General features: G+C 42.6%; 1 protein-coding gene across 1 annotated transcript; it reads left to right on the top strand.

The window, feature by feature from the left end:
- The first annotated feature begins 1,213 nt into the window (after positions 1-1,213).
- On the top strand, positions 1,214-17,114 carry LOC139370878 (probable G-protein coupled receptor). The gene is made up of 4 exons (XM_071110732.1): positions 1,214-1,585; positions 4,338-4,709; positions 15,742-15,902; positions 16,192-17,114. Exons 2-4 carry the CDS (start codon positions 4,468-4,470, stop codon positions 17,091-17,093), a joined length of 1,305 nt encoding a protein of 434 aa, XP_070966833.1. The 5' UTR covers positions 1,214-1,585; positions 4,338-4,467; the 3' UTR covers positions 17,094-17,114.
- The last annotated feature ends 9,078 nt before the right edge of the window (positions 17,115-26,192 follow it).

Raw genomic sequence — 26,192 nt, forward strand, 5'->3', positions numbered from 1 at the left:
GGCCCAGGCCACTTCACTTCCGCCGCACCGACCCTATGACTGCGGGATTGACCTTCTGCCAGGCACCACTCAGTCCTGGGGACGACTGTACTCTCTGTCGGGTCCGGAGACCAGGGCTATGGAGATCTACATTGAGGACTCCTTAGCTGCAAGGTTCATCCGTCCCTCTGCCTCCCCCGCCGGTGCAGGGTTCTTCTTTGTGGAGAAGGACAAAACCCTGCACCCGTGCATCGACTAAGAAAGTATTTACTAAAATAAACTGAAGTAAAAATAAATAAAATGTTAATGTAAAATAAGATTTAAAAAAAATAATTTAAATAACAAATAATTAAGGAGCAAATTTGAATCAATCAATCAAATGTATTTATAAAGCCCTTCTTACATCAGCTGATGTCACAAAGTGACATTTTCATAGCCTATCATTCAGAGTATCTCTACCGCTCCTGCTGTCTCTAGAGAGTTTAAAACAGCAGGTCTGGGACAGGTAGCACATCCGGTGAACAGGTTCCATAGCCGCAGGCAGAACAGTTGAAACTGGAGCAGCAACACGGCCAAGTGGACTGGGGACAACAAGAGGTCATCAGGCCAGGTAGTCCTGAGGCATGGTCCTAGGAATGATTTAAGAGTACTGTAGATTATATATATATTATAGATTTGATTTGATTTGTGATATATTCACTCACATAGCCTTAAAAACACATTGTGCCTGTTATATACATTACTTTCCAATTCCCACTCATCTCACAATATTCAGTTTGGTCTTCACTGATGCTATTAAATTACTTTTTGCAACTGTTTTCCAAATATAATAAAACATGTTGAACCCCTAACTGTGTGTGTGTGTGCGTGTGTGTGTGTGTGTGTGTGTGTGTGTGTGTGTGTGTGTGTGTGTGTACTCTTAGGACCCAGGGGAGTCCTGGAGGGACAAGAGGAGGACAGAGAAGTGTGTGTTTAGGCTGATGCATACCATTCAATGTGTGACAGTCACAGCCATATACTGACTGAGAGATGAGAGAAAGAGACAGTGTGGGCGGGACAATGAGGGTGGGCGTAGTTTCACAAAAGAATCCTCACCAATGATGTGATTCTAACGTTGACTGGTGCCTAGCCCCTCCCCCATCTAGCCAGCCAGCTGTGCTGTTTCTGAGTTCCCTAGTCTGCACATCACCTATCAGTCTATCGCTCCTCTACTCTGACACCAGTCCTACCCAGGAGTCCTTCCCACAGGACATCCGTCCATCAGGGATACTTATCAATCGTGGACCAGGAGCAGAAGGAGCAGAGTGCCAAGCTTTAGTGAGCCATCCTTGGTGTCAGATCTAGATGTTGATCGGTACTGAAAGAGGTCTGGAGGGTTAGGGAAGGGTACACCTGTTGTCTTAGCATCTGTTGGCACCGACCCAGACTTCAGAGCCTTATGGCAGGCCTGGATACATAAAATACATAATGGAATTCCAGTCCACCTGGGAACAGAAAACCCCCTGGACAATCCACGTAGTTCACCCTACATAACTCAAGAGGAGTGGGAGTTGGACTGGAGGATTTTATGTTTTTATGATAAACATCCATTCACAACTCATGTCAGGTGAGTTATGATTTAATGATAAAAACATTGACTTGAATCATTTAAAACAAAAATGTTTCTTTCCTGTGTGTGTAAGCAAGTCCAGGTCAACCAACTAAATTTGGTGCCTGAAATAAATACTATAAATACTAATAAATACCACTTTATAGTGGTGCCTATGTTGATAACACTTATTGCGTAATTTGAAATAAGATAAGATAGCGTACATGTTGAAATAAGATAAGATAGCTTACATGTTGATATAAGCTTGGGTAGCCTATTATTTAGCCGGAGCTCAGTGTGTTGAGTGTGTTAGGTTCTAATTCCCAGAAGAGGAAAAACTCAACGGACATTATGAAAGCTTAAACCAAGTAAAATTTTTCCCAGAGGGTCAATACAGCTGCATTAGACAAAACATGTTTCCACCACCACACGTATATATACTCCAGTTTAGATGCACTCTTCCTTCTCTCCAATCCTTACATCTATTATTCGACAGGAAGACAAAGTAATAGGGTAATAAACCATTGTTTCTCCCTTAAGGGGATCTGACCTGACCTCAACCCCCTTGATGCCTAATCCAAAGATCTCCACCTGTATCCCCTAGCAATCCTGTGACTTCCTCCCGCCCACCCAACATTCCAAAGCCATCTGACTCCTACAGATAACCATTAACTTCTGATGTAAAAACCAGTCTCTATCACTCCTCATATACTATACCTCTGAGTATAACAATGTTCCAAGTTTAACCCAGAATCTAACTGTTGTTAATCGATGCACAACAACCTCTTAAAGACTGTTGTATTCTGATCATCAGGAGGATGTCTCACATCCAAAGAGGTGTGATTTATTTGTGGCAGATGTTTTCATTTCAATCAAATTGTACTAGATCACTCATTCAAATCCACAATACCCTCTTGGTCTCCTGAAACTGACAGTCATTTTTTTTCAATTGTCCTGGGCTAGACATTTAAGAAAACCATACATTTTGCCAGACAAAATACTTATAATAGACTTTTATAAAAGTAATCTTCCTGAGAAAGAAGTGATATTGAACCAAATGCTATTGCATGGCTTAAAATGGCCAGTTCAGAAGCCTAACTTATGCATTTAAAGGAGATGCCAAATGCTGTATGTAGGCTTGACACTAGGACAGGATGAAAACGGGGACATCCTTACATAATGTACACAAAGACGTACAGACACTGACTCGTCCTTTTTGTACTGTGGATAAATCTCATTACTAACATGGCTTGCCAATCCGCCGGACGGCCACCAGAGCCGATTACAGAGGGAGAGAGCATCAGTAGAGCAGCACTAGTCTACCAGCAAGCACATGGAAATAGGACACAACAGAACAGCATGCATAGTCATAGGTTCTGGGAAACTGATGATGCTCCTTGCACAGCCGTGTTTCAGGTGACTGTGTGTGTGTGTGTGTGTGTGTGTGTGTGTGTGTGTGTGTGTGTGTGTGTGTGTGTGTGTGTGTGTGTGTGTGTGTGTGTGTGTGTGTGTGTGTTTGTGTGTGTGTGTGTGTGTGTGTGTGTGTGTGTGTGTGTGTGCATGAGTGGGTGTGTGAGTGAGTGAAACAAGCAGGAACAGCAATACATTGAAGGTTGGGGTTTTTGTGGTTGCGTCCCTCTTATCTTCATGGCACACACATGAAGGGGAGCAGAGCATAATATGTGAGCCATTTGTGTGGGGATAAAGTTGCTTTGAAGTCACCCACACACTTGATATCACTGTCCCTCTGACATATGACAGACCTTAAAAAGGTTTAGATGCACAGCTACAGTACATAAGAAGGCACTCAATACGCACATACAGTTCTGATAAACAGGGGCAAGTGAAATGTTAATGTGACGAGGCCTATGTTGTACATTGTTGTTACCAAAAGCTGAACACAGTGTTCATTGAACTATATTGTATTTGATAGAGATGGAGATCAAGTCTGTTCTGGTGAGAGGTTGTGTGTCTTTGATGGCCCTATGCAGGCCCTACGCAGTCAGGGTGACACTGGGCACATACTAATCAACAGTGCCAGTCCCCCGCAGCTGCATGGCTAAAACAAGCAAGCTCATTATCTTCCATTTCAAAAGGTTAGGGAACGATAGAAGGATGGAGGAGAAAAGAGAGAGGGAGAGTGTCCTCTCCTCCATGAATTATTCCTATTGATCAGGTCCCTATCCTCCTATCCTCTTACGGAGAGAGAGAGATGGGGGGGGGGGGGGCGAGAGAGAGAGCATCCTTTCTTTTATAAATAGTCCCACAATCCAAAGGGAAATGTTACAGATGTCCTTTTCTATAGATTTAGGGTCGATAGTAGTGGACACCTGTGTCAATCAACTGTGTTGAAACTAATGGGCAGTATCAACACAGAGGGGTTAAATCTATGGATATTTGTGAACACAACGGATAGGCCAACAGTGAAGTGTCTACAAAATGAAAGCAAATTATATTCCTAAACAATAGAAAAATGTCACTTCCGTTGTGGATTTGATGTTAAATAGTTGTTATTATCCCTTGAGAGTATTAAGTGGGACATTGCAATAATGAAAACGGAACAGGGCTTAGCATGCAGAGATAATCTCATCATTCTCTTGCAATGGTGAATTATGATGTCAGTGTTTGTGTTGTTTTTGCCAATGTGTATTTCAAGGTGAAATACACATTGGTCTACAGAACTTGGCTGATGATGTTTTACTGTCAATACAGAAATATCCCCAAAAACACAACCAGTCCATTGATGATGTCTTCCTTTTTCTTCCAACAGGGAAACGTAGTTTAACCGTTTGACTCTTAAGCAGAAGGAATCCTCTGGCTCACCACACCAGTGAAAGATGGGGGAGTCTAGGCCTAATGGAACGCTTTTTATGTCTGTTCTGGAACTCTCATTGTGAACTATGGAACACTCTGGTTCACCTCTGACCCCTGACCTCAATGATACGACAGCCAATGAGAGCCTGTGGTGGGGGCTGGGGGCGCCCCTCCCTTCAGCCCCTAGCAGACAGCTGGGCACATTGCCCAACTCCCAGACACGCTTCAAGGACCTGACAGGGATATTCTTCATGGTGACCCTGAACGTGGTGGCGCTGCTGGCTAACACAGCCGTGCTGGTGGTGGTGGTCAAAGCCCCGCACCTCAGGTACTTTGGTACTTTTTGATTTGATTTATTTGACCATTTAAAAACATAATTCAACCACAATTGATAATCATCAAGGATAACACATAAGTGAATACAATGCGTAATCAACAAGAATAACACAAAACAGTTTTGCAACTTATTTCCATTGTGGCCATCTTGTTTTGGCTGGCAGGCTGTTAAAAAAATACACCAGATTATAAATGCATGAAAACAGATACACTGTACATCATAAAAGGAACTTGGGTCCCCTATGACTTTCTAATGTACTGATAATGTATGCACAATCTCCTTGTTTCTATTGCGTATACTATTAAATAATTGAGTTGTATCTTCTGGAATGTATATATATATATATTTATTGTACTTGTTTCACCAGACATCAGTGCTAAAGTTCAATTTGTTCTAATGAACACATACAGAAAAAAATACATTTCAATATATTAACATCACGTAAAATGTATTTCAAATACATGTACATACATTTGTATCTTTGCTCAAATGCATGTAATGCCTGACAATACTCCAGAAACGCATGGCTATGACATCTAGTCCACAGGGTGGCCAAAGTGGTTCCTAATTCGACTTCGTAAATGACTGTAGGTCATTTTTGGGACCACCAAGCCAAAACATTGGCAGTGATATCATTTAAATTGTGACGGTGTGTAAAAAAACAACTTTGATTTCACCTCATTTTAACATTATAGTACAGTAAGTGCATCTCCCCAGGCTAATTAAATAGGCTAAGGGAGAGGTATAATTTACACAATAGTTACCCTGAGGAAAATGGGGGAGGGTCATGCTTTTTCAATTTCAGTCAGGGGGAGGGTTTAGTATTTGTATTTATTTTTTTTGTCTAAGGGAGGGTCATGTCATTTGTAATAGATTAAATGTCATATTGCTCAGGGTTTGAGAGTTAGTTGCTTACTATAGAATTTCATGTGTGCCCAATGATGCCCCTCATCCTTATCTATAGCCTATACCAGCCTTTCTCAAACCCCAGCGCAGTTCTGTGGAGGAATGCTTGCAGGCCTGCAGCATATTTGTCTTGAATATGATGTATTTTGTGTTGTTGTGGTCTGCAGCTTATTTGACTCAAATAAATACTTAGACGTAGACCTACTTGCCCAATGCGCTGAACTATGCATGACACAGTAAGCGAATTGTGTCACCATGACTAAGTATAGCTACACAAAACACACACACACACACAAGCTAACCTTGCTGTGCAGCCTGCATGCTCTCTTTCTCTCTGGATTTTATTCAAATGAGACCTGCCTGCCAAAACTAGTCTCTGGGATATATCAGACTTGCCTAAGTAACAATGCTATGAAGTTATCCAAAATCTGCAGACATTTAGAAACAAAGTATCCACATCTCAAGCATGAACCAGATTTTTATTTTTACAAAAAAGAAAAGTCCAACCAAGCAAAAATGCTGCACAATAATTTCACAGACAATGAGAGTTTACTGAAGGTGTCTCTCGTCAGAAGGCATGGACCAAAGCGCAGCGTGATAAGTGTTCATGATATTTATTGATCAAAACCCTCGAACAAAATAACAAAGTGAAAAAATGAACAGCTCTGTAAGGCAAATAAATTATACAGAAAACAACTACCCACAAAACACAGGTGGGGAAAAGGCTACCTAAGTATGATTCCCAATCAGAGACAACGATAGACAGCTGCCTCTGATTGGGAACCACACTCGGCCAAAAACAAAGAAATAGATAACATAGAAATAAAGAAACTAGAATGCCCACCCTAGTCACACCCTGGCCTAAACAAAATAGAGAATAAAGGAGGCTCTGGAGGCTCCAGACTGCGGATCAACGCTGGAGGCTTCGTGCCATGGATCCTCACTGCAGGTTCCGTGCCATGGATCATCACTGGAGGCTTCGTGCCATGGATCATCACTGGAGGCTTCGGGCCATGGATCATCGCTGGAGGCTTCGGGCCATGGATCCTCACTGGAGGCTTCGGGCCATGGATCATCACTTGAGGCGTCGGGCCATGGATCATCACTGGAGGCTTCGAACGTGGAGCCGGAACAGGTCTCACCGGACTGAGGAGACATACTGGCAGCCTAGTGAGTGGAGCTGCCACAACACGTCCTGGCTGGATACCCACTCTAGCTCGGTGAGTGTGGAGAGCTGGCACAGGACACACTAGGCTATGACGGCGCACTGGAGGCATAGTGCGTAGAGCCAGCGCAGGACACACTGGACCATGGAGGCGCACCGGAATTCTAGAGCGCAGAGCTGGCATAACTTGTCCTGGCTGGATACTCCCCTTAGCCCAGCAAGTGCGTGGAGCTGGAACAGGCTGCACTGGGCTTTGCTGGCTGAAACGGGGACACTATGCGTAGAGCTGGCGCAGGATAACCTGGGCCGAAGAGACGCACCGGAGGTCTAGAGCGCAGAGCTGGCATAACTTGTTCTGGCTGGATACCCCCCTTAGCCCAGCAAGTGCGGGGAGCTGGAACAGGCCGCACTGGGCTTTGCTGGCGAACCGGGGACACTATGCGTAGAGCTGGCGCAGGATAACCTGGGCCGAAGAGACGCACCGGAGGCCAGGAACGCTGAGCCGGCACAATCCGTCCTGGCTGAATGCCCACTCTAGCACGACCACTGTGGGGAGCTTGCACAGAGCGCACCGGGCTGTGGATGCACACTGAAGGTATGGTGCGCAGAACCGGATAGGCATGGTGCACAGACCGGTCACTCGCTCCCCACGGTAAGCACGAGGAGTTGGCTCAGGTCTGAACCCTGACTATGCCACCCTCCCTGTGTAACCCTCCCCGTGTACACCCCCCCCCCCCCCACACACAATTTTTTGGGGCTGCCTCTCATGCTTGCCTCGTTGCCGTGACTCCTGGTATCGCCGCCATTCCTCCCTTGCTGTTTCCGCCTGTTTCCATGGCAGGGTCTAGTCCCCTGCCATAACCTCCTCCCATGTCCGTGAAGTCCTCCACTCACTCTTCTCCCGGGCCCAGGATCCTTGCTCCTCCTGGCCACGCTGCTTGGTCCTTTGGTGGTGGGTAGTTCTGTTACGTCCAACCAAAATACAGAATAAAAGGCTCTCTATGGCCAGGGCGTGTCAGAAGGCTTCATATTTCCTCTCTCATAACATTTTCCAGGCTCCTTTCACTATAGTTGAAAATATGGTCATGCCCTCAGTTGTGGATCCTTGCCAAGAGGTTTTAGACCCAACTGCTGCTACAAAGATCAGTGTAATCCCACTTTCCAATGACACTGTCACACGTAGAATCCAGGATGTGGCAGATTATGTTGAATCACATGCAGGTTTTAGACAGAGCCCACACTTTGCAATCCAATTAGATGAGACGACTGACATTTGAAATGCACGCTTCTTGTATATATTCGCTACATGTATGAATAATTTCCTTGTTGCAAAGAGTTGCCTCAAAATACAACTGCAGGTGAAATAGTCAATGTTCTGAATGAGTACATAAAGGGTCATGAATTACATTGGGACCATTGTATCGGGATCTGTAGGCCTACCGTCGAGACAGCTGCTCAACCTATCCATGCAGGAACACGCAAGTAACATTTCCCAAGCAAATGTAAAAAATTGCTGATTTCAAGAAAAAATTGGGCATCTGGAGAGACCGAGTGTATAGAGGCATTTTTTATATGTTCCCCTTATTCTCAACTCTGGCTGACGTGGGTGATGTGGATATGGATCACATGGGTAAATTGATGGGGACACATCTAAGCAAAACTCTGCTCAAATTCGAGGACTACCTTAAAGTTGGTTGCCAACCTCCATATAAAGTCTACGGAAGAAGAAGAAGAAGAAGAAAGAAAAAGACTGATATCTGTAGATTAATTGGCGGAGTAGAGAACACATGATTTTGGGTCTAAATTCTACAAAGATCCAGAAAAAAAGGACCTTGTGCATTTCAGGTAAAATAACAACCCAATGTTTATATGGGGCTCCCAAGTGAACAAGCGCTCTAAGGCACTGCATCTCAGTGCTAGAGGCATCACTACAGACCCTGGTTTGATTCCAGGCTGTGTCGCAACCGGACGTGATTGGGAGTTCCATAGGGCGGTATACAATTGGCCCAGCGTCATCCGGGTTATGGTTTGGCCAGGGTAGGCCGTCAAATAAGAATTTGTTCTTACTGACTTGCCTTGTTAAATAAAATGAAATACATTATATCGCAGGACAAACTCGCTAGCAATATCAAGCTATGACGCACGCGCTTGCCCGGTCTAGTCAGCATGCCACAGCTTATCACCGGTTCTTGATGATAAACTATTGGAGCTGTCCTGTGACCAAGGCCTGCACGCTCATTTTAATGAGATGTGTCTGTCCACGTTCTGGCTGTTCAGCAGCAGAGAATACCCGCAACTCTACAAGATGGCAGTGAAGACATAAAACCCCCTTCATTCTACCTACTTATGTAAGACCAGTGTCTCCTCTCTTGCTGCAACAAAATCAAAATATTGCAACAGACTAGCTGTTGAAAACACCTTGACACCTCTATGGTGTCCCTGGCACAAAAGCTTTGAGAAAGGCTGGCCTATAAAATGGGCTTAGGCCAAGGCTATACGAAGAGCATGCTTGGAGAAGCACATGGCAAAGTTATATTTCATAGAGTTTGCCCTGCTGGGATGGTGTATATAAAACTAGACTACAGTACATCACACACTGCAATGGATAGGCGTTCCCAATCATGAGCCCCAGCCTGCCCTGCTCTTGCTGATGTAAACCCTTTTGTGCCGCCTAACCAATGACTATGCTCTGTACGGTGGCACTTTAGGAGGCAAGTCAATTTGTCCAAAAATGCTATATGTGCGCACAGTCTAGGCCTACTGCTACCTTGTTAAGCTGTAAAAATGGGAAGGAGGATCGGAGGTAAGGTTGCTATTGCTATAATTGATTTGAATTAAAAACAATGTTTCATTGCCCATAATGAAGCAATTAATCAGAGTTTTTATTGACCTCACAGTAACCCATATTCTAGTAATATACATACATTACTATGAAGTGGCAGCCGTGGCGATGGACAGCACATGGGTGCTGAAAGTAGGCTAATTTGAGAACACCTAATAAATTTAAACATTCTTCATTTTAGTTTTAATGTAGGCTACTAACAACAGGAGGGCTTTGTGTTGTAGCCCATTTCTTCCTGTTCAATAAATAAGAGGTAGGCCTACCTGTTGGACAGGCAAAATGATAGTCTACTATCCATAGATTGGGTCAGCCAGGTCCGTCAGTCATCATGCACTCCTTAAATATCTCAGTGTCAGTGAAGAGCTTGGTGTGTTAAGTTAAAACCAGGGCTTGAATTGAGGAGGTATGTGAGGGTACTGTGGTTTTTGTTAAAGTAAAGGGCTAAAAGCATAGGCCTACCCTTTGTTAACTTAAGAATTTGAAAACAAGTTTAATGGACCTGATTGTATAAAGCGATCAAAAACAACACTTAAGTCCGCAATGCTTTACACTAAAAACAAGCTGTAAGATGCAGGGGAAAGTCACAACTCTGATGCATATGGGATATATTTGGTTTGTCTCTACGGCATTCAGAGGCTGTGCTACAACCTTCTTTAGCTGAGGACAAGGAGACAAAAAATGTACTTTGCTTGGAAGTCACTAATTGACGTTTGACATTTAAAAGGCTATTAAAAACCTCTCAAGGATCGGACCATTTTTTTAAAATGTTTGCCTAAAATGGCATACCCAAATATAACTCCCTGTAGCTCAGGACCTGAAGCAAAGATATGCATATTCTTGATATCATTTGAAAGGAAACACTTTGAAGTTTGTGGAAATGTGAAATTAATGTAGGAGAATATAAATCATTAGATCTGGTAAAAGATCTAATCTGCCCATCATCTTTAAAACGCCAGAGAAAGGCTACAATGTATTATTACAGTTGAGGCACAATTTAGATTTTGAACACCAGATGGAACCAGTGTATGTGCAAAGTTTTAGACCACGTACAGTTCAAAATGTTGTATCACATCTGCCCAAATGTGCCTAATTGGTTTATTGATACATTTTCAAGTACATAACTGTGCAGTCTCCTTATACAATAGCATGGTATTATTTCATTGTAATAGCTACTGTAAATTGGACAGTGCAGCCCATATTAGATACAGTGCCTTGTGAAAGTATTCGGCCCCCTTGAACTTTGCGACCTTTTGCCACATTTCAGGCTTCAAACATAAAGATATAAAACTGTATTTTTTTGTGAAGAATCAACAACAAGTGGGACACAATCATGAAGTGGAACGACATTTATTGGATATTTCAAACTTTTTTAACAAATCAAAAACTGAAAAATTGGGTGTGCAAAATTATTCAGCCCCCTTAAGTTAATACTTTGTAGCGCCACCTTTTGCTGCGATTACAGCTGTAAGTCGCTTGGGGTATGTCTCGATCAGTTTTGCACACCGAGAGACTGACATTTTTTCCCATTCCTCCTTGCAAAACAGCTCGAGCTCAGTGAGGTTGGATGGAGAGCATTTGTGAACAGCAGTTTTCAGTTCTTTCCACAGATTCTCGATTGGATTCAGGTCTGGACTTTGACTTGGCCATTCTAACACCTGGATATGTTTATTTTTGAACCATTCCATTGTAGATTTTGCTTTATGTTTTGGATCATTGTCTTGTTGGAAGACAAAGCTCCGTCCCAGTCTCAGGTCTTTTGCAGACTCCATCAGGTTTTCTTCCAGAATGGTCCTGTATTTGGCTCCATCCATCTTCCCATCAATTTTAACCATCTTCCCTGTCCCTGCTGAAGAAAAGCAGGCCCAAACCATGATGCTGCCACCACCATGTTTGACAGTGGGGATGGTGTGTTCAGGGTGATGAGCTGTGTTGCTTTTACGCCAAACATAAAATTTTGCATTGTTGCCAAAAAGTTCAATTTTGGTTTCATCTGACCAGAGCACCTTCTTCCACATGTTTGGTGTGTCTCCCAGGTGGCTTGTGGCAAACTTTAAACAACACTTTTTATGGATATCTTTAAGAAATGGCTTTCTTCTTGCCACTCTTCCATAAAGGACAGAAGGCATATTTTCGAATGTTGAAGTCATTCTGTTGATTTACTTCTGTTTTTTGGGGTTGTTGTCCTGTTGCATCACCTAACTTATGTTGAGCTTCAGTTGGCAGACAGATAGCCTTACATTCTTCTGCAAAATGTCTTGATAAACCTGGGAATTAATTTTTCCGTTGATGATTGCAAGCTGTCCAGGCTCCCTCCACCATACTTTACAGTTGGGATGAGGTTTTGATGTTGGTGTGCTGTGCCTTTTTTTTATCCACACATAGTGTTGTGTTCCATTCAAACAACACAACTTTAGTTTAGTGGAACATCCAGGTGCTCTTTTGCAAACTTCAGCAGTGGACAGCAGTGGCTTCTTCCATGGGTTCCCCCCATGAACACAATTCTTGCTTAGTGTTTTACATATTGTAGACTCATCAACAGAGAAGTTAGCATCTTCCAAAGATTTCTGTAAGTCTTTAGCTGACACTAGGATTCTTCTTAATCATTGAGCATTCTGCGCTGTGCTCTTGCAGTCATTTTTGTAGGATGGCCAATCTTATGGAGAGTAGCAACAGTGCTCAAATTTCTCCATTTATAGACAATTTGTCTTACATTGAACTGACTTTTAGAGATACTTTTGTAACACTTTCCAGCTTTATGCAAGGAAGCAATTCTTAATCTTAGGTCTTCTGAGATCTCTTTTGTTCAAGGCATGGTTCACATCAGGCAAAGCTTCTTGTGAATAGCAAACAAACATTTTGTGCATGTTTTTTATGGGTGCAGTGCAGCTCTAACCAAAATCTCCAATCTCGTGTCATTGACTCAACTGCAGGTTAGTTGACTCCTGACTCCAATTAGCTTTTGGAGAAGTCATTAGCCTAGGGGTTCACATACTTTTTTCCAAACTACACTGTGAATGTTTAAATTATATATTCAATATAGACACCAGAAATACAATAATTTGTGTGTTATTAGTTTAAACACACTGTGTTTGTCTATTGTTGTGACTTAGATGAAGATCCAATCAAATTTTATGTCACATTTTTTGCAGAAATCCAGGTAATTCCAAAGGCTTCACATGCTTTTTCTTGCCACTGTTTTTAACAAGATACATCAAGAAGTATCTTACATTTGAACATCACGCACATCACAGCCATCATAAACAAGTTGCTAAATCAATCAAAACAATTGCCCACCTTAGTGAACAATTTTAACATCAGGGGTTTAAAACGCCTTAGTGGCACCAGGGAATCCACATGTAATGCATTTTGTAAGTGATCCCAAAAATCTGGGGCATGAAATTAAAAAAGGATTTACCTAATTCCGTGGATACTCCGAGGAATCTGAAGAGTTAACCAACCCTGTGAATGGGTTTGGCATCTCATTTTTTATATGTTAGCAATGAAGTTAGGTAAGTTGGAAGCTTGTGTAGAAGGGCTTTGTAAATAAAAAGGGAGTAATAAATTGATCTACAGGACTTTAATGAGGACCAGCCAACCTTTTGATGAGGGATACAGTGGTGAGTATTAAAACTGTCACGAGTTATAAAACAAATGGCAGCTTTAAAATAGCCTGTTCGACAGTTGGGGCAATGGCATACATAACAGTGTCATCTGCATGCAGATGAATATGACACGTTTTAACAGATAGACCAACATTATTTACAGTTGAAGTTGGAAGTTTACATACACCTTAGCCAAAAACATTTAAACTCAGTTTTTCACAATTCCTGACATTTAATCCTAGTGAAACTTCCCTGTCTTAGGTCAGTTAGGATCACCAATTTATTTTAAGAATGTGAAATGTCAGAATAGATATCGAAGGCCTGGGAAAGGGTATCGAAGGCCTGGGAAAGGGTATCGAAGGCCTGGGAAATGGTATCGAAGGCCTGGGAAAGGGTATCGAAGGCCTGGGAAAGGGTATCGAAGGCCTGGGAAATGGTATCGAAGGCCTGGGAAAGGGTATCGAAGGCCTGGGAAAGGGTATCGCCTGGCAAAGGGTATCGAAGGCCTGGGAAATGGTATCGAAGGCCTGGGAAAGGTCAATAAATAAGACAGCACAATAAATGTTTTGATCCAAGCAATTTACCACATCATCTAAAACAAGTGTGGCAGCTGTAACTGTGCCCTGTCCAGGTCTAAAACCGTATTGGTGCACGTTAAGAATAGAGTGAGAAGTTAAAAGAGTTCTTAGCTAAAAGTTATTCAGGGATTCTAAAACTGGAAAGGCAATACATTTTGGAAATTGGACAGTAGTTAGAAGGATCTCCTCCTTTATGTAGGGGGAGGACGTATATAGGTCAGTGGTTCTGCAATATGTGGGGCAGCAAGAAGGGATGAAGTGAATCAGACCCAATGTTTTTTTTAACATCCATCTTTAGCAAAGCACTTAGTACATCATAGCCATCAAAGGGTTGAAATGAAAATAAAGTATGTGAGTCTGAGGTGACTAAAAGACTCCCTCTATGGGATTAGATTATCATTTTAAACGCGTGGCCAGCTGAAGCAGAATGGTTAATATGAAAAGCATCTCAAATTGTAATTTTGTTTAGAATTTCTTTTCAAAGATTTGACCACTTTTCAGAAATTGCCTGGATTACCACCACTCTCTGATACACAATTCAATAAATTTGTTGATTTAGCTTTCTTTTTTAAAATTTTTACCAGGGATAGACACTTATTTCTGAAATGTCTGAAGGACTGCCAATCAGATGTAGAATCAGTCCGTCTAGCCTTAGCCCAAGCTACATTTCTTTCCTGTAATTCCTCAGACAATTCATGAGTAAACCAAAGATTACATCGTTTTTTTACCCTTAGTTTTATGTACGGCACACATTTATCTGCAACATTGTTAAACAGAGTAATACAAAAATTAAGGGCCTGATCCAAGTCATTGATAGTTGACACTACCCCCCTGTCACTCAACCCCATCTCAAACAAAAAATATAGCTCATTAAAATTCCTAAAATGTATCTTTGTAGTAATGCGTGAGTGAGATTTAAATTGTATACTCATTGGCAAATATCCCATTTGCTGTCAATTAATGAGGGGCATTTGTTAGAATAATATCTAATTGAGTCAATTTGTCTAGGTATTTAAAGACGTTGTGAGTTGTTCAGCTCAGTTAGATTTAGCTCAATACAAATATATTTCAGCCCATCACATACTGGCATCAACCAATCTAGATTAAGATCAATCACTATCTGTAATTCTGATTAAACAGTTGGACAGTTAGACAGCAGGTCAGACAATTTGTTAAGGGCACATATGGAGGCCGAGGAAGAGCAATAAATTACCACTAATGTCAGAGTTCCACATTTAGGACTAGACATTCAAAATGCTTAGGGACAGAGGTGGTGATGGATACAGACACATTTGGATTGCTCTGTATGTATACGGCGACACCCCCTCCTCTGCCAACTCTACCAGACCTAAAAATGTTATAACCTGTCAGATACACATCAGAGTCCGCAATGGACTTCTTTAGCCAAGATTCAGTTATAACCAGAATGTTTGAGAAGCAAAGATTCAGTTATAACCAGAATGTTTGAGAAGCCAGAGTTACAATCAAATACATTTTAGAAATCAAACTTCTGGCATTGACATGAATCAGTCTAGTGGATAGGGTGCTGCGGGATTTCTATTACAAACATGCCATGTTCAACAGGTAACCCCTTACTAGAAAATACCATGGGGTTGGCTTGAATTGTAATAGATACCAGATTGCCTGGAACAGAACCATTAGGCCTATGCCTCGACCTATGCTTAGTTGGTGACCCCTTATTTGAAAATACCATAGGGCTAACTTGAATTGGCATAGATACAAGATCGTCTAGAACTGTACCATGGGGCCGATGCTTTGATTGAGGACATGGGTTAAAACAAGAATCAATGATGGTTACTTGTTACGGGCCTGCAGTATGATGATAATGCTGCTAATTTACCTGAGCGGGACTTAGGGTGTATATCGCTTCTTCTCTGGGGATTAATAAAGTTAAAATCATTCAATTCAGGAAGTTTGCCTTTGTGTGCCACCTGTGTGCGGTGGACCTGCTGTGTGCCGTGCTGCTCATGCCCTTGGGAATTGTGTCCAGCTCGCCGTACTTCGCCAGCGTGGTGTTCACAGTGCTGGAGTGCCAGGTGTACGTCTTCCTCAACGTGTTCCTCATCGCAGGTAAAGTACAAGGGACAGACACAATTTAGGGCTGCATCCTAAATCGCACACTATTCTGTATATAGTGCACTACTACTCACCAGGACTTTGGTCAAAAGTAGTGCACTATACAGTGGATGGGGTGCAATTTCTGATGCCTATAAGCAATCAGTTGTTTGATTTAGATTTGTGTTTTTTATGTTCAAATATTAATCTCTCATTTTTTGTCTTCTGTTTCTTTTTATCATATTCATTTGATTGTTGTACTGTGTGTAGCGATTTATAACGTTTGATTTGATATGAATTACAGCCTCCATCTTCACCATCACGGCCATCAGCGTGGAGCGTTACTACTACATTGTCCACCCCATGCGCTACGAGGTAAAGATGACCCTGAAGCTGGCCACAGCCGTCATGGTCCTGGTCTGGGTAGCCTCAGCCCTCCTGGGGCTGGCCACTGTGTTCGGCTGGCCCAGCTACGGCAGCCTGAGCTCCATCAGCGCCGCCCACTGCTCTCTCCACTGGAGCCACAGCGGCCACCGTCGGGCCTTCTCTGTCCTGTTCACAGTGGCCTGTTTCTGCCTGCCCGCTGCAGTCATCTTTGCTGTGTACTGTAACGTCTATAAAGTGGCCCGCGTGGCGGCTAGACAGCATGGACCATTACCGTCCTGGACGGCCAGCCATCTTAAACACCGCTCAGATTCCATCAGCAGCCAGACCACTATCATCACCACCCGCAACGCCCCCAGGAGGCTCCACCAAAAAAGGCCCTTTGGTGGGGGCAAGGCCGCCTTCACCCTGGTGGTCATTGTGGGCCAGTTCCTGCTCTGCTGGTTGCCTTACTTCGCCTTCCACCTGCACCTGACTATCAACAACCCGCCCAAGGTCCCACCTGACCTAGAGGAGGCCGTCAATTGGCTAGCCTACTCCTCCTTTACCGTCAACCCATTCTTTTATGGGCTGCTGAACCGCCAGATCAGGGAGGAGCTGTGTAAGCTGCGGCGCTGCTACTCCACCCGTCTGGCCCTGTCCAGCGGCCACGAGGGCTCGGCTCACGAGAACTTCCTGCAGTTCCTCCAGAGAACCAGCTGTACGGTGGAGACCAGAGCCAGCTTCACCTGCACATCCAGCCCCAGGAACACCCTGGACCAGACAGCACAGCAGACAGCGGACTTCAGGATACCTGGACAGATACCGGAGGAGTTCAATTAAAACGCCCCTGATATACTAACCTGGACCCCAGTGTTACTGTATGGACACAAGCACCTGACTTACTGAGTTAAAACTGTTAAAACACCTTTATATTGGGCCACTGGAACCTTATTGACTTCGGTAATGGCTGCACCACAGGAATACTAGAAGCAGGAACAGCCTGGACAAGACTGGGCATACAGCTGGGTTCAGGATACCAGGGCAGATACCTGAGGATTTCAGTTAATCAACAATATTCTTAGATACGTATGCCACTGGCACCTACTGTAGTTGACTGCTGTAATGGCAGTGCAAACTTCCCCAGGATCGCTGACCTAGAGCAGCAAAATTAGCCTGGGCGTAATTTCCCAGAGCCGTCGTAGCGTTAAGTTCATCGCTAAGAACCTTCTTGCGATGTATCATTAGCAGCGAAGGTTTTTCCCAGAGCCTTCATTAGGAAAACTTTGCACATCTACGAGGGATCCAGACCACTTGTAGAGGAGCCAAAGTGCATCGTTGGATGCTTTTTGCCCTTCCACGTCACTTTATTCATAGAAGATCAAGATGTTTAGGCTGTCTGTCTGACTGTGACTGACAATAACTTCAGAACGAAGTTGACTACAGATACAAAGTTACCAAAGTATTAGCACATTTTACAAACAAGCGAAGGATAAAATGGTGCTTCAAATGAAAACCGAGATGGCTGCATTAAAAGATCCATAGCCTATAACGGCCCATATAGCCTATTTCAATCATATTGAAATAATTTCATATTCAATCCCACTGGGCACAGATGGTTCAACCTAATTTATTTTAAATTACGTGGAAACAACATTGATTCAATCAGTGTGTGTCCAGTGGGATCAATTTAGTTATATTTTGCCTCAATGTGTTTCATGATGTGTGACAACATTTGTACAATGATGTGCCCAATCTGTGATTCAGTGCATTATTATCGGGTAAGCATAATACGCTGCCTCAATAGCTTATTTACAGCCATGGGTGGTAATATCTCTCTAGTAGCTGATCTGTTTTCAGTATTGTGGAATAGTTCTCATGTTAAGATATGATTTAAATGGAGAAAGCTGATTCCGAGAGCAGCGCTGCTTTTCTTTGGATCCTATCACTATCGACACGTGGTCTAACGACGCCCTTAGCGAACATTCTCTTAACGTGGTTGTTTAGGAAACGCAATTAAAAAGTTGGTTCGTAAATAACGATACATCTGATGTGATCGTCATAATGCTTAAGTTACAGTACATCGCAACTGGGAAACGAGGCCCCGGTCCCAGATCTGTTTGTGCTGTCTTGACACTCCTATTGTTATGCCTGACAATGACTGTTGTTTCCACGTCATTTCAACCAAAATAATAAATGTGATGACGTTGAATCAACATGGAAAACTGATTGGTCCAATGAATGACAGGGTGGCATTTTTGGTTCATTTCACATTGAATTCACATTAGTTGACAACTTAACTAAAATGTAAGTCAAAACTAGATGTTGTACTGACATCTGTGCCCTGTGGGAGACCACATCAATGTCAGTCCAGTAGAGCAACCGTACACACTGCCCTTAAAACACACAGAGACAGGCCTCCTGAGTGGAGCAGAGGTCGAAGGCACTGCATCGCAGTGCTAGCTGTGCAACTAGAGAACCTGGTTCGAGTCTAGGCTCTGTCGCAGCTGCAATGCATGCTGACACGGTTGCCAGGTGTACGGTGTTTCTTCAGACACATTGGTGTGGCTGGCTTCTGCGTTAAGCAGGCGTTCTGTCATGAAGCAGTGTGGCTTGGCTGGGTTGTGTTTCGGAGGACGCACGGCTCTCGACCTTCCGTACGGGAGTTGCAGCGACTGGACTGTAACTACCGATTGGATAGCATGAAAAATGGGTAAAGGAAACACACAGAGACAGCACTTGAAGGGACTACAAGTAGTGTGTTTCTTTTGATGTTTCCATTATATTAATTTGATTGAGTTTATTGTGTTGTTGCATTCCGAGATCAGTCCAGCATATACCTTAAGTGCATTAAGTCCTGAAAGATACAGTTGTCTCAATTATTATTTGTTCTTTCTTGCTACAACTACCACAAATTGTGGGACTAATTCTACTACCAACCATTCAATCACCTATATTAGTACTAGTGTATTCTACTACCACTACTACTACAAGTACAATGTTTGAGTTGAGAGACAATACAAATTAATACTTGAATAATGTTATTTACACTGTACTATACATCCACTGTCTGAACAACTCTGAACAAATTATTTATTATTTATTCCATGTTCAATATGGTGAACATTCAACACTCTCTAAGTGTAACAGGTGAGTTATTTCTATTACACAATGTCAAATGTGATAATTTAACTATTTGGTTCTCAGTTGAGGTTTAATTGCAATATTCTTAACTATGTGCAGTTTGTTTCTCACAAAACAATGTGTTATTATACACTAAGTGTACAAAACATTAGAAACACCCTCCAAATATTGAGTTGCGCCCATTTTTGCCCTCAGAACAGCCTCAATTCTTCGGGGCATGGACTCAACAAGGTGACAAAGACGCCAATGCATCCCACAGTTGGGTCAAGTTGGCTGGATGTCCTTTGGGGTAGTGGACCATAGTTGATACACACAGGAAACTGTTGAGTATGAAAAACCCAACAGCGTTGCAGTTCTTGACACACTCAAGCCGGTGCGCCTGGCACCTAATACAATACCCCGTTCAAAGGCAATTCAGTCTTTTGTCCTACCTATTCCCCATCTGAGTGGCACACGTACGCACTCCATGTCCCAATTGTCTCAAGGCTTAAAAATACTTCTTTAACCTGTCTCCGCCCATTTATCTATACTGACTGAAGTGGATTGAATAAGTGACATCAACAAGGGATCTTAGCTTTCACCCGGATTCACCTGGTCAGTCTATGTCATGGAAGGTGTTCCTAATATTTTGTACACTCAGTATATGTTATCATAAGTTGCATTGCATTCAATAGGCTACCTTTTACATGTGATGGCAGAGACCGCCCTATCAAAGGGGATTTCTTTCTACATGGACTAGTTGTTTTTGCTTTAACTCTGCAAATAAACTTCTGAAGGAGCTGTTTGCAAGAAATTATGATTATGTTGTTCTGAAAAGCAAGTACTTTACTTCATATATATGGGAAAAAATCCATTGCTTAACAGCTCTCAAGTGGTCATCTCTAACACCTGTTTCACGTGTGTAGAGCTCGCCAGCTGAGTTAGCCATGGCTCGTTGGTCAAAGCCTATGGGGAAATGAATGAGGTTTAACACAGGCTTAGGACATCTTATGCGTTTTATTCTATGAGATAATATCAGCCAGTTACATGACTTCTATGAATTATGAAGCATTTATGTGCTTGTTTTGATTACATAAATGCTTAAAAAAAAAGTGACATTAGCTGACGAAAAAAATGTATATAAGATATCCTAAGCCTGTGTTTACCACAGAACTTATTTTTGTTGTTAAATCCAACCCCCCCCCCACCCCCAACAAAAGAAACATTAATTTCACCATAGGCTTTGACCAATGAGCCATTGAAGAGTTAGCCTCCGTTAGAAAAGCCATTACTATGGCTCTCTATACACCCACAGATTAATAAAGACAAATGACTTATATTACTTATATTACTGGTTCCATTATGTTTATTCATAGACGTTGTGTATAAATTATCGACTGACATACAATGAAAGGATAGTACAGCCTCCATTGTGTTTTATGCAATGCAAGTACAAAACTGTTTACAGTTCAAGTTAAGGTGTCAAATGAGGGGAAATCAGTTCCCCTATCACTCCCACAAAGCACAGAGAGAGATTTGATTTAAGGGATAACATTATGGGATAGAGACAGACATGGATGATCAACACAGAAAGAACATTTTGAACTACATTTTTAAAAGCCTTTTGTGTCCCCATGTCCCAGATTCGAACGAAAAGGGGAATCTGCGAACAGATAGATAAACGAATAGATAAATAAACAGATTAGTGGAATAGCTAGATACACTGTATATGAATGAGCTCCAGTTCCTGGTCCAGCTATGCCCACTCATGCAGGCTGGCTGGGTTGCCATGGGAATTCCCAGGAAAGACAGGAAGTTGGAGCATCTTGGGTGTTTGGAGGGAATTTAGGGCAAGACTTTCGCTTGTGACAGCCAGACAGAGGAAATGCATCCTAAACAGATTCATACACACACACACCTGCTGAACACAGACAAAAACAAGGTCAGAGTATTTTTTATTGAGGCTAAATGTTTTATTTAAACTTTATTTAAATTGGCAAGTCAGTTAGGAATATATTCTTATTTACATTGAAGGCCCCTTTTTCAGGGGCAGAACAACAGATTTTTACTTTGTCAGCTCAGGGATTTGATATAGCAACCATTTGGTTACTGGACCAAGGCTCTAACCATTAGGCCACCTGCCGCCCCAAGGGCCAAATATTGTAAAGTCTTAAAACCGTGATAACACAGTGCCAGATTATGGTGCTCTGCTGTTTGGTGTGCAAATATATTGAAATGACTATCACCTCTGCAGGAGAACATTTACAGAAATGGAGTATCCAGAATTAACAATGATAGGCATGGTATTCAGGATGGAACCTCACCACTGGACACCAGCAAGCTCGGTCTCTGGACCCAAGCAAGCTCTGTGCATGCACACATATGTGTACTCACACAGAGGGAGTAGTGCTCCATTTTAGGATTACAGTGTGCTGGCATAAAATAAGACACAACTCGTATTAAGCCGAGGATTAGTTCCCTTTATACACACACACTCTCTACATCTATACGCACATGCACACACACATTAAAACAAACGATTGCCTTAGTGTTCAACCGACACCAATTTGCATCTCATATTATCCCTTTCTATCTGGAATTTACATGAGCGGAAGTAGGTCAAAATGCTTCCATTAGTGTCGTATTATGGACCATGCACAAAGTTGAAGTTATGGACAGAGAGAAGATTTGATTCCCGATTTCTAAGCTGAGCTTAACATATTTTCACATGATTTTGAGGTTTATTGTGGTTTAAAACATGTTGATTTGATATGTAAGAGCACAATCCAACACAATGGATTTATCATATACCAAAAACAACCACTGCACAGCTGAACCAAAATCTTCTCATCCATCCTTTTCAACCAAATTGGCCATTGGAGGAGAGTTGTTCAAATGAAAGATGATGGATGATGGATGATGGACACAATACATTTCAAAATGGTTTCCCAAAATGGAAAAGATGTAGAAGAATTTGTGTATGTTCTACCTGTTACTTGTATGTAATACATATGGCAACAAATACACTTTACAAGATTCATAGAAGATTCCGTAATATCTCAATTATATGGGTGGTTAACATTTAGGCATAATAGAAATGTTGCATGTATTATATAAAAAAACATAAAAGAGACCTTTAAGGTATGCCTTCTAAGGTCTCATGTACATGGGACATTGACATTTCAAAGCACTTACGTAGCACTGTCTGATGTCATTGAAACATACAATGTGACATGTTGAAAAAAATAAGCAAAGTCCGCTGGAAGGAGGAGCGGGATCAGGAGAAGTAAGGGGAAAGCAGAAGAAGGGGGAGGAGGAGGAGATGAGAAGGAGGAGAGGAGGTGGACTGGAGGAGGGGTAGGGGGGGGAGAGGAGGAGGAATTGAGGAGGACAGGAAGAGGAGAGAGGGGGACAGGAGGAGGAGAGAAGAGGAGGAGGAGGAATGACTTTGATAGTAGCAGTGAATCTGCTTTCAGATTTCTCAACAAATCAAATCAAATTTTATTTGTCACATACACATGGTTAGCAGATATTAATGCAAGTGTAGCGAAATGCTTGTGCTTCTAGTTCCGACAATGCAGTAAATAACCTAACAATTCCACAACAACTACCTTACACACACAAGTGTAAAGGGATGAAGAATATGTACATATAGATAGATATATGAATGAGTGATGGTACAGAACGGCATAGGCAAGATGCAGTATATGGTATAGAGTACAGTATATACATATGAGTTGAGTAATGTAGGGTATGTAAACATATAAAAGTGGCATTGTTTAAAGTGGCTAGTGATACATGTATTTCATAAAGATGGCCAGATGCAGTAGATGGTATAGAGTACAGTATATACATATGAGATTAGTAAGAGTTGAGTCAGTATGTTGGCAGCAGCCACTCAATGTTAGTGATGGCTGTTTAACAGTCTGATGGCCTTGAGACAGAAGCTGTTTTTCAGTCTCTCGGTCCCTGCTTTGATGCACCTGTACGGACCTAGCCTTCTGGATAATAGCGGGGTGAACAGGCTGTGGCTTGGGTGGTTGTTGTCCTTGATGATCTTTATGGCCTTCCTGTGACATCGGGTGGTGTCCTGGAAGGCAGGTAGTTTGCCCCTGGTGATGCGTTGTGCAGACCTCACTACCCTCTGGAGAGCCTTACGGTCGTGGGCGGAGCAGTTGCCGTACCAGGCGGTGATACAGCCCGACAGGATGCTCTCGATTGTGCATCTGTAAAATTTTGTGAGTGCTTTTGGTGACGAGCTAAATTTCTTTAGCCTCCTGAGGTTGAAGAGGCGCTGCTGTGCCTTCTTCACCACGTTGTCTGTGTGGGTGGACCAATTCAGTTTGTCCGTGATGTCTACGCCGAGGAACTTAATAGCATGATAGCACATTGGTAGTAGTCAGTGAGAAAAACAAAGCTAAGCAGGGCTTTATTTAAAACCCTGGATGAGAGACCAGATGCATAGCTATATCAACTGTCCAGTAGGCAGTGGCGCTGCCAAGGGGTGGTCAGGGGGGTGCCACTGGCCCCACGAGTCGCATATGCATAATATGCTTTTGAGTATGCATAATATGCCTCTATCTGGTATTTTACATGAGGTACTATTCATTTAAATCAATAATGCATATTTTTCATAACAGTTAATCTGAAAGAAAATAACAAATGCATAGCCAGCCAGCTGCTTTTGACCGCCCGTCATTGCGTCACACTCCAACCCCTGTCACCCCTCCCCCGACCTGCTGCTGCTGAGCAGAGCTGGCAGCTGCCTGCAGAGTTAAGTTGAGACCACCAGCCTGCTAAAGGGTACAACAACTTATTCTAAAAAAAATTATGTATTCAGTAAACTGTTCATTTTTTTGACGGTGTCGAATTACCTAGCTAGCTAGCTGGCTTACGTTAGTTAGCGAGCTAGCAAAGTTAGATAGCTAAATTAGGCATTGGGGGAACTTAGCTAGCTCATTTATTCCATAAGGTTACTCTGCAGCTTAGTTAGTTATCGTAGCTTTCTAGAACGATTTTCAAACCACCTGATGAACTTAGGGCTGCCAGAGCATCTAACGTTAGCAAGCTGACGATTAGTCTAGCGATTAGTCACTGTTGCTGTGTCAATTTGCAGGCAATGAAGAGAAAGTCCACGGATCTCTCCTTGCTTTAAGAAGAAAAGTAGTACAGGGGAGACGCAGCAGAGGGTTAGCGTTAGTGAGGATGCAGTCGAAGCCAATGAACAGGCAGAGGCAGCGAGAGAGCATGACAGAACAGAGGCAGAACATGACAGCAATGAACAGGCCCAGGCAGCATCAATGACAGAGCACAGTGAAGAACAACAGACAGCAGCAACATGGCACTAAAGTGCGGAACAGGCAGCAACTCGAGCTCGAGCTATTCAACCCGTTCCTGGACCCACAGGTGAAGTGTGTGACAGTGCCCCTGATAATGAAATGGATGGCTAGAGACTAATCTAGCTAGAGACTTATCTGGATAAATGTATGGTTATAGCGTGTCTACATTTAGTTATGAGTCATTAAATAATCACATAAAGCCTTCTGATTCATGTTTATTGGTATTTGAGTTTGAATAGTCTGAATAGAATTGTCTATAGGCAAATATTACAAATGTAATTGGTAATTACTATGGAGAGTGGCTCGCTACTCATGTTATTATTATTATTATTATTGTTATTATTATTTTAAAATCTGAATAACTGATTTTGCCTCTTGTTTCATCCTAGATGTATACCAGTCAAGAGCAGAGGGGCCCAAACAGCCACATCTGAAGTTTTTCCCTTGGACCCTTCAGGGGGATAGAAGACGGAGCTTCATGAAAGAGCTGGAGTACTCTCAGAGTAAAGACTCTGCCCACTGCTATGCCTGCCAGCACTTCAGTCTCCCCTCCTCAGGTGATTCAGTGTTTATATCTGAAGAGGGGTTATTATAAATTACATTTTAAAAAGGAAACTTACTGAGATGGGGGGTTTCGTAGGCCATGCCAAATCAGAATCACATACTAATGCTATGTTAGCATGGGCAGAATATGAAAAGTCGAATGCAAGCAAATGCTCTCTCTCAGCCTCCTTAAATGCAGAATATAATAAATTAGTGAGGGAAAAAAAGAGAGCACATTAAAGCTGTTGGAGAAACCCTGCACCTCACAGCTACGCAAAACGTTGCACAGAGAGCACATAAAGAAACGGAGGAATCAGAATAAAGGACATTTCCTCTCTATTATGGAGCTGCTAGCCAAGCATGATCACACAGTCTAAAGAAAAATGACAAGTCAAAGAAATGCAACACACCTTGGCCATAGAACACAAAACTAAATAATTGATTGCTTGGCTGAAATGGTCCGCATAACTAGTGAAGTTGCACAAAGTGAGGCTTTCAGAATTATGGTCGACGAGACCAAAGACATTAGCAAGAAGGAACAGATGTCCTTTGTATTTCATTACAATGGGTCAGTATGTACTACACAGGTATGCAAGCACACATTAAATCAGAGGCCCCATTAGCTTTTTATGTTCACTGCAATGCACATTGCTTAAATATAGTATTAGTTGACAGTGTGAAATGCATCCCTGAAGCCCATTGTTTCTTTTCTCTTTCGCAGAAACTGTATGTCTTTGTGTCAGGGTCATATGTGCACCAAAGGTGGCTAGGGGTACAGAGGGAGATGTTTCAGGGGGCCCCGAGAGAGAGTTACAAAGGCTGATAGAGACATGGTGGGCATGGAGGTACAATGCTTGCAAGACAGTGGGGGACAGACTGCCAGCCATCATACGTCTACTGAAAGAAATATCTGAAGAGAGAAATGGTGACAGAGCCA

This window comes from Oncorhynchus clarkii, chromosome 17, assembly GCF_045791955.1.
Source record: "Oncorhynchus clarkii lewisi isolate Uvic-CL-2024 chromosome 17, UVic_Ocla_1.0, whole genome shotgun sequence".
Lineage (NCBI taxonomy): Eukaryota > Metazoa > Chordata > Actinopteri > Salmoniformes > Salmonidae > Oncorhynchus > Oncorhynchus clarkii.

Excerpts from the sequence above, each read along its gene's own strand:
- LOC139370878 (XM_071110732.1), top strand. The coding sequence starts at position 4,468 with ATGGAACACTCTGGTTCACCTCTGACCCCTGACCTCAATGATACGACA. Across the intron at positions 4,710-15,741 it reads GTCAAAGCCCCGCACCTCAG|GAAGTTTGCCTTTGTGTGCC; the intron begins GTACTTTGGTAC and ends CATTCAATTCAG. Across the intron at positions 15,903-16,191 it reads CAACGTGTTCCTCATCGCAG|CCTCCATCTTCACCATCACG; the intron begins GTAAAGTACAAG and ends TATGAATTACAG.